This window comes from Canis aureus, chromosome 1, assembly GCF_053574225.1.
Source record: "Canis aureus isolate CA01 chromosome 1, VMU_Caureus_v.1.0, whole genome shotgun sequence".
Classification (NCBI taxonomy): domain Eukaryota; kingdom Metazoa; phylum Chordata; class Mammalia; order Carnivora; family Canidae; genus Canis; species Canis aureus.
Genome location: NC_135611.1, coordinates 100030607 through 100039647, shown reverse-complemented (window position 1 = coordinate 100039647; position 9041 = coordinate 100030607). Strand labels below are relative to the sequence as shown.

Below are 9041 nucleotides of genomic sequence, written 5' to 3'. Positions count from 1 at the left end.
GTCTCTTCCCGTTGGGTTTACAGGTGCCGGGATGTGGTGGGGCATGAGACCTCCCCCTTCTGGCTTCCTTTTATTAACTCTCTCAGAAATAACACAAGTTGTAAATCAATAGTGGACTGATTGGACTTATTTCATTGTTAGTTAAATCCATCTGGGTCTCCCCAAGAAGGAGAAAGGCATAAGGTCTTCAGGGTTTCAAGGTATTCCTCTTCTTTCAAGGAGGACTGAATGCTCAACCATCTACCAGGACAAAGTATTCTAACCATATTTGTTCTCCAAACTGGTGCGGCAGCCCAGCCTGTTAGCTTTGTAGCTACCAAGTTACAAAGTAGGATGTATCGTTTCACAAAGTCTCACGACAGTGTAGCTTCCTCCTTCTGCACATCTTCACCTAGCCTCCAGCCACTATCCCTACTTCACACATGAAGTTCTGTGATTCTAGCTATCAGTTCATACTCGCCCTGCTGGAACCATGGGCCTGCATGTTCCCAATACCGCCCTTCCCGCGCATCCCACAGCCTGAGCTCTCCAGCAGCTTCGTTAGAGTTCGGAGAGGAACAGAACACGTTCGTTACAGTGCACGTAGCACTTTCCCGGTTCTGGATTCCAGACCGTGTCGGAACGTGTCCATTTCTGTACCTGGTGAGGACGCCAGGAATCATCCCAGAGGAGCCCTCATTACAAAAACCCCACGCATGTAGGACGGTTTGCCAGACTGGGCGGTGTCGCAGGAAACAGAGAGCGCGGCCGGCTTCCGTTGCGGCGGTCCTGGGGGATGACGTCCTTCCGCCGCGCGGCGAGGCCCGGAAGCCCCCGCGGCTCCAGAGACCCGGAGGCCCCTCCCGAGGTGGGCGGGGCGCTGCCTGAGCCCTTCGGCGCGGGCCGGGAGCTAAGGCGGGAGCTGAGGCGCGGGGCGGGGCTTCCTGAGCGTCCTGGGGCCGCTGACGCCGCTGGCAGCCACCACAATCGCAGTGGCTGCGGCGGGTACCTCCGGCGGCCTCTACAGCTGCGCTCGGATCCTCACCTCCTCAGCGGCTCCAGCTCCAGCCGCCCTTACAGCCCTCGGCGTCGCCGCTGGCGCCGCCGTCCGACCCGCAGGCCGCCGCGGGCCGCGGAGCCCATGAGGGCGCGGGCCCCGCCGCCGCGTCCGCGGCGTCGCCGTCGCCCCGGAGCGTCCCGAGCCGGCGCGGGCATGGCCGCGGCATGAGCGAGGACCCGCCGCCAGAGCCGGAGGACAAGACGGCGTCTGTGCCCCCGGCGGGAGCCATGCCGGAGAAGCGCCCGGGCGCGCAGGCCGCCGGCGGCATCTCGGTGAGCGCGAGCGCGGGTCCTGGCCGCGGCGCTCGGCCCGAGGCCCCAGACTAGGGGAGGCTGGGCGGGGTTGGGGTACCGGGCTGCAGGGCCGGGGCGCGGCCCGGGGCTGAAGTGCAGGGCCGGGGCCGGGGTGCGGGGCTGGGGCACGGGGCAGAGCTAAGGTGCAGGGCCGGCGTGCGGGGCGGCGGCCGGGGCGGGGGTGCGGGGTCAGGGCTGAGGTACAGGGCTGGGGTGCGGGGCGGCAGCCGGGGCGGGGGTGCGGAGCCAGGCGCTGCGCCCCTCGGGGCTTGGGGAGACGTGCAGTGTCCGCGTCGGCTCCGGCTCTCGGAAAGCCGGTCCATTCCGGGCTCAGCCATTGGACTCCTTCAGTGCTGGACTTTCCTAGCGCCGCTCGTCGGCTGACGGAACTCGGTGGTGGTGGGGGTGGTTATCGTTTCAAAGAACGCTAGACACGGGGCTGAGTATAAGTAATTTAGTTCTTTCGGGAATTTGTAGACGTGCGACTGGCCGAGCCTAAATAGATGTGTGTGGGCCTTTGGGACCGTGGTCCGGCCCTCCGCCAGGGAAGTTGGCGATGCGGGCTGGGCAGCGCCTCGGCTCCCGCCTCCTGGACAGTGGGAGGGCGGATCTCGGAGCTATAGCCGCGGCTCTGGAGCCCTGGCTTCACGGGCCTGCGTTCGGGAGAACAGGCTTGGTTGGTGGCGCTGTGCTTTGCTGTGGTGAAGTAAGCCTAGAGAGCCAGTCACTTCTTAAAGACCTTTTTTTTTTTTTTTTTTTTTTGTCTTGTTTATTTAGGACAGGAAATATAGCAACTAACCCCGAGAAAACTAGAAATTTTGAGAAAATTAAATGTATGCAGTTTCAGCAGACATACCTCTATTTGCTTTTAACCAATGCTGCATGATTATTGTTTGGTGATGGGAGTCCCCATTAGTAGAATTGGGGGTCGGCGGTGAAATCGAAGGAGCAGTAGGTAGAACGGAGCCAGAAGAGCTGGTTTCTACTCTTAGTTCTGTGGGAACCAGGCTGCACTATCAAGGTCCCGACACAACCCTGCTTCTCAGTGCCCAATCTTTCTGAGAGCTTAGCAATGTTGTAGGACCCTCCTTGCTCAAGTGAGGTCTTAGTTTTGAAAAAGCGTTAGGGGTTCCTCATTTCAAAGAAACATTTTGTAAAGAGAATTTTATTTGGAGGAGGGGAGGAAATTCCAGAGAATTGGTTTTTCTCGTTTTGTTTTTAATTATTTAAAAAGTAGATTTGTCATCTCCCCCCACCCCCCAAACTAAACCAAACTGCCAGGTCCTTCTATCCTTGAATTGACAGACCATAATTACCAACCAGAGGCCATGCTAGTAACATGAGAGGTAGCCTCCTTCATCTCTCTCTGTGCCCACAACATTGAGTGCATTACTAAGTCTAGCAGATTTTACCAGGCCGAGATTTTATGTTATTTTCTTCTCTGCATCCCTATGGTTTATTTCCTCAGCATTTTGACTTAGATTCTGACTTACCTCTTGGGGCCTTTACTTACATTATCATTGGCCTGTTGTCCATAATGCCAGCGTGACCTCACATGTAAATATGATAATTACTGCTGTCTTTAAATTTTTTCATTGGCTCCCTTTGGTTTATAGGATAAAAAAAATAACCTGGCAGGTTGAAGCAGTATAGCAGAGTGATTAGGTGAGCATGCTTGGAATCCCATTTCCTGCCTTTTATTACCTGCATAACTTTGGGCAAATTATGTTACTTTTCCCAACTAATAATAGTATTTACCTCAGAGGATTGTAAGGGTTACTGTAATCTTGCATTGAGTAAGTTCTCAGTAAATATTAGCTGTTATTAGTTCTCAGTATTTTTGGCATGAATGATCAGAATATATAGGTGATCCCTGGCAGTCATTTACTAAAAATTAAAGTTGCTAATTTTATGTGTTTAGAGCTGGAACTTTTGAGGGATGTCTACTCAAGGAAACTTAGACTCTTTCCCTAATTCCTTCTCCTGATGCTAATCAGAGGTTAGGGGCACAGGTACATTTCTGTCCAGTTCCTAGTCTCTGAAGATGCACGGAGTCACTATTAATAAATGGTAATGAATACTGTCTTGAGTTTTCTTTTTCTTTTTATTTTATTTTATTTTATTTTATTTTATTTATTTTTTTAATTTTTATTTATTTATGATAGTCACACAGAGAGAGAGAGAGAGAGGCAGAGACACAGGCAGAGGGAGAAGCAGGCTCCATGCACCGGGAGCCCGACGTGAGATTCGATCCAGGGTCTCCCGGATCGTGCCCTGGGCCAAAGGCAGGCGCCAAACCGCTGCACCACCCAGGGATCCCTCTTTTTATTTTTTAAATATTATTTATTTATTCATGAGAGACAGAGACAGAGAGAGGCAGAGACACAGGCAGAGGGAGAAACAGGCTCCCCACAGGGAGGCTCATGTTGGGGACTCGATCCCCGAATCAGGATCATGCCCAGAGCCAAAGGCAGGCGCCCAACCGCTGAGCCACCCAGGTGTCTCAGAGTTTTCTTGATGCTTGCTGTGCTTAGTGAAATGACTAGCATGGGCAGATGGCAGAGTTCAAACACTGGTGCTTTTGGGAATGTATGGTGGCTGGGAAAACAAATGAATGCCTTTAATCATGTAGGTTCATGTTGTATGCTGGTACCCCCAAATTATGCATCTTTCCTGCTTGCACTTTCTGTTTAGTATCACTTCTAGGAGCTATGTTCTCCAGCCTCCATGACTTGATTTCATTTAATGTATTGGAATTTCCTTACTGCTTGATTCTAGTGACACTCATGGTTTCAGGTTCTTAGATGCTAATACTTATGGGGAAGACTGCCCAGTGCACAGGGAACCTGCCGACAACTTATTTCAACCTTGTTTGTCAAAGAGATGTATTGACCTGAAGAGATTGGTGGAAAAATGTGTTGACTTGAGTAACAGAAGGGAATCAAGTATTTGCTCAAGAGATCATTGCCTTGTAGAAAAGGGATCTGTGTTTAGCAAATAATTTCTTGTTTTATTATTCCCTCTTTTTTCTATCCTTCCCTAATCATGTGTGTACAAACAACTTGAGGTGTTTTATCAGAATTGTTTGCATTATCATTAAATGTATATTTTCCATTATACTTAGCCTTCGTAGCCAGGTAAGGGAAAATATTTTTTTAGCATCATTTACCCATGAGCATCTGATGAAAATAAGGATTTGCTGCAGAGAAAACCCAACTAAGTTTAGCATACTATTTCAGGATGTTCTTGGACTCCCAGAAGCCAATGCCTGGAAATGGGTTAAGAGCCCTGATACAAGGCTTCTTAGGATTAATATTGTTCTGGTGACATTTGATGTCTCAGAAATTGATTTTCCTAAGACTGTTTTGGAGAGTTTTCTATTAAGGCTAATTTTGATTTTTGAGAGCAAGAATATTATTTATAATGTAGACAAAACAAATAATACTGAAGAGCAGCTTCAGGTTAAAAAAAAAAAGCACTAAAGGACACCTGGGTGGCTAAACACTAAAACAACTGTGTTATGTTTGTAAAAAGATAAAAGAGGTTCTAAGAACATATTAGAGAACAATTAACTTTAAGCTATTTTTTTTAAGGTTTTATTTATTCATGAGAGACACAGAAAGAGGCCAGACCTAGGCAGAAGAGAAGCAGGCTCCCTGTAGGGAGCCCGATGTGGGACTTGATCCCACAACCCCAGGATCATGACCTGAGCCACCCAGACTTCCCAACTATAAGCTTTCAATTCTTTCTTGACACTGTTAGGGAACAGTATGATCATTTCAATAACAAAATAGTACTGGGACATTGGCATAACAACTTCTCTTGAGTAAATTATAGGAGATATGGGGAGAAACTCAAAGCATTTGTGAGCATTGTTAATATTGCAATTTAGAAAGGCAAATAATATGTGGTGCTTTCAAAGAAACATTTATTATATTTCATATTTAGAATTGTACAAATTTCTGGTCAGTGTACTATCATCACAGCTAGTCTTTGTCATAACACAGGGTTATCCTTGCTGCTGTGTTGTTCTCAGGCCTGCTATAGGCAAGATTTTGTAGACACTGCTTCTTAGGATATTTGAGCATCCTTTCCCATCATTTTTCTTACTAGATTAAATCTTTGAAGATATGGACTACAGCTGTGCATCTTTTAATCTGAACTAGTTTAGGAGACGATCGATAAAAATCAATAAAGAAGTTATTCAGTCTAGCTTTAAGCCAGTTTTTTTATTTTTTCTTTCTTTTTTTTGCTTATCATTTATTTTTATATAATGTGCTTTGGCATTATACAACAAGTTGGGGAGTGCTGGTTTCTATTCTCTGAAGGTTTTGTGTAGTATTGGTAAAATAATTATAGAACTTTATGCCTTAAAAAAAAAAAAGTAGTTGTATAACAGTCTGGGCCTACTATTTGATTTTTTTTTTTTTTTTTCTGTTTTACTAAGTTGTATTTTGGTAGGAATTTGTCCATTTCACCTTCAAATTAACTGGCATCAAGTTGTTCCTAATAGCTTCTTAATCCTTTTTAAACTACTATAAGATCCTTACTGTTTTTATTGTTGACAATGGTAATTTTCACTTTATCTTTTAAAAAAGTAATTTTCTAGGGTATTCTAGTCATTAGTTCTGCAAGTGGTAATAATTTTGTTTCTTCTGTATTTCTGTTATATGAACTAGAATATCCAGGGAAAGGTTCAGTAGTAATGGTAAAAGTACACAACTTTCTCTTCATAATACATTTTTTTCATTGTTAAGGATGCTGTAACTATATGTATGAGATAAATATGCTTTATTACATGATGGAGGCATCTTTTTATTTCTCATTCTTTCTTGCATGTGTTCTCCCTCTCCTCTCCCCTCCTTCCTTCCAGTTCAGTGTCTCATAGAACCCTCACCAGTAGGTTACGAAGTCTGACACGTGCCCAGGAGAGATTGTGGCATAGTAAGGGCATTGCTTAATGAGAATTGGAGAGAAATGTGTCGTTAATACCTGTAATCAACTGTAATAAGTAACCTGCTAAAACATGTAATATTTGTGAAGTTATGTCAACTTTTCTTTAGCTGCCTGGCTTTTTAATACATAGTTCTCTATTTGCTTATATATATATATATTTTTTTTTTAAATTTTATTTATTCATAGAGACACACACAGAGAGAGGCAGAGACATAGGCAGAGGGAGAAGCAGGCACCACACAGAGAGCCCAACGTGGGACTCGATCCCAGGTCTCCAGGATCTCGCCCTGGGCTGCAGGCGGCGCTAAACCGCTGCGCCACCAGGGCTGCCCCAAGTTTGTGTTTTGACATGCGTATACACTTGTGAAATCATTACCACAATCAAGATAGGGAATATATCCATTACTCCCAGAAATCTCCTTGTGCCCATTTTTTTTTTAAGATTTTATTTATTTATTCACAAGAGACACGCAGAGAGAGAGAGAGGCAGAGACACAGGCAGAGGGAGAAGCAGGTTCCATGCAGGGTGCCCGACATGGGACTCGATCCCCGGTCCCCAGGATCAGGGCCTGGGCTGAAGGCGGCCCTAAACCGCTGAGGTACCCAGGCTGCCCTCCTTGTGCCCATTTTTACATCCTCTCTCCACCTACCCCCCAGGCAATCATTTATCTACTTTCTGCCACTATATATTAATTCTAATTTTTTAGCATATACTCTTTTTGGTTTTGCTTTCTTTTCCTCTATATAAATTATTTCGAGATTTATCCATGTTGTATATAAATCAGTGCATTCCCATTCTTTAGTGCAATAGAATTGCTACTAAGTAGTAGTATTCCATTATATGGTTGTACTACAATTTGTCCATTCAGCATTAATGAACATTTGGTTTATCACCAAGTTTTGACTAGTATAAAGTTGCTATAAGCATTTGTCTGCCAGTCTTTGTATGGGAAATACTTTTATAAGAGTGGAATGACTGAATTATATGGTAGGTGTATTGTTTAAATTTTTTAAAAAACTGCCAAACCATTCTCTAAAGTTATTGTGCAATTTTACATTATCACTAACACTATGAGAGTTCCATTTCTTCAACATCCTCGACATTTAGTTTAAGCTCTTGTAATAGATCCTTAATAGTGGTATCTTACTGTGTTTTAATTTGTATGCCCCTATGGCTAATGATATTCAACATCTTTCCATAAATTTGCCATCTTTGTATCCTCTTGGTGAAGTGTCTGTTTAGGTCTTGCCTATTTTTGTTGTTGTTAGGTTGTTTATTAAAATAGATTTTTGAGAGCCCTTTTATATTTGGGATGTGAGTCCTTTATCAGATATATGCTTTGCAAATATTTTCTTCCAAGCTGTGTTTTTAGAAGAGCAGTTTTTGATTTTGATGAAATTTATTAATTTGTTCTTTTATGGATAGTGTTTTTGGTTTTAGATTTAAGAAATGGTTATTTAACTCATTATCACAAGGATTTACTTCTATGTTTTTAGAAGGTTTTTTGATTTTACAATTAGGTTTATGACCATTTTGAATTAGTTTGTAATATACAAAGTCAAAGTGTGGATGGAAGTTCATTTTTTGTGTATGGATAACTGATTTTTGCATGATTTGTTGAAGAGACTTTTTTTTTTTAAAGATTTTATTTATTTGAAAGAAAGAACATGTGGTGGGGAGGGGTACAAGGGAAGAAGGAGAGAGAGAATCTTGAGCAGACTCAGAGCCAAGTTCAGAGCCTGCCAAGTTCAGAGCCTATCATAGGGCTCAGTCCCACAACCCCAAGATCATGACCTGAGCAGAAACTAAAGAGTCCAATGCTTAACCAACTGAGCCACCTATGTGCCCCCAAAAGACTTTTTTATTTTCTAAATTGTGTTTGCACTGTAGTCAAAATTCACTTAACCCAGATATGTGTCCATATATTCTGGATTCTTTGTTTCATCTATTTGTTTATATCAGTACCACTTAATCTGTATTACTGGAGGTATGTAATACTTGAAACAAATAGTGTTAGGCTTCCAACTTTGCTTTTTTTTTTTTTTTTTTTTTCTATGATAGTCACAGAGAGAGAGAGAGAGGCAGAGACATAGGCAGAGGGAGAAGCAGGCTCCATGCACCGGGAGCCCGATGTGGGATTCGATCCCGGGTCTCCAGGATCGCGCCCTGGGCCAAAGGCAGGTGCCAAACCGCTGCGCCACCCAGGGATCCCTCCAACTTTTCTTTTAAAATTGTTTTGGCTATTCTAGGTTCTTTGCATTTTAGAACTATAGAATCAGATTGTAGACTTCTACAAAAACAAAAACCCGGGCAGCCTCAGTGGCTCAGCGGTTTCGCGCCACCTTCAGCCCAGGGTGGGATCCTGGAGACCCCAGATCAAGTCCTGCATCAGGCTCCCTGCATGGAGCCTGCTTCTCCCTCTGCCTGTGTCTCTGCCTCTCTCTTTTCTTTTTTTTTCTTTTCTTTTCCTTTTCTTTTTTCTTTTTTTTCCTTTTCTCTTTTCTTTTCTCTTCTCTTCTCTTCTCTTCTCTTCTCTTCTCTTCTCTTCTCTTCTCTTCTCTTCTCTTCCTTTCTTTCTTTCTTTCTTTCTTTCTTTCTTTCTTTTCTTTTCTTTTCTTTTCTTTTCTTTTCTTTTCTTTTCTTTCGACTCTCGTGAATAAATAAAATCTTTAAAAACAAAAACCCCTGCTCCTATTTTCATTGGGATTGTGTTGGCTCTGAAGATCTGTTTGGAAAGAATTGAAGACAACAT

General features: G+C 43.9%; 1 protein-coding gene across 5 annotated transcripts in view; it reads left to right on the top strand.

Annotated features, from left to right (window-relative positions):
* The first annotated feature begins 1151 nt into the window (after positions 1–1151).
* The window catches only part of SLC71A2 (solute carrier family 71 member 2), a 77106-nt gene continuing 69216 nt past the window's right edge, over positions 1152–9041 (top strand). For 4 of the 5 annotated variants that reach the window (XR_013387429.1, XR_013387427.1, XM_077911269.1 and 1 more), the window contains exon 1: positions 1152–1311. Coding sequence is in view for 3 of the 5 variants with exons in the window: in XM_077911269.1 (XP_077767395.1) it covers positions 1204–1311 (108 nt within the window). In the remaining 2 variants the exon portion in view is untranslated. The remainder of the gene's footprint in view (positions 1312–9041) is intronic. The other variant, XM_077911259.1, reaches the window with a different exon arrangement.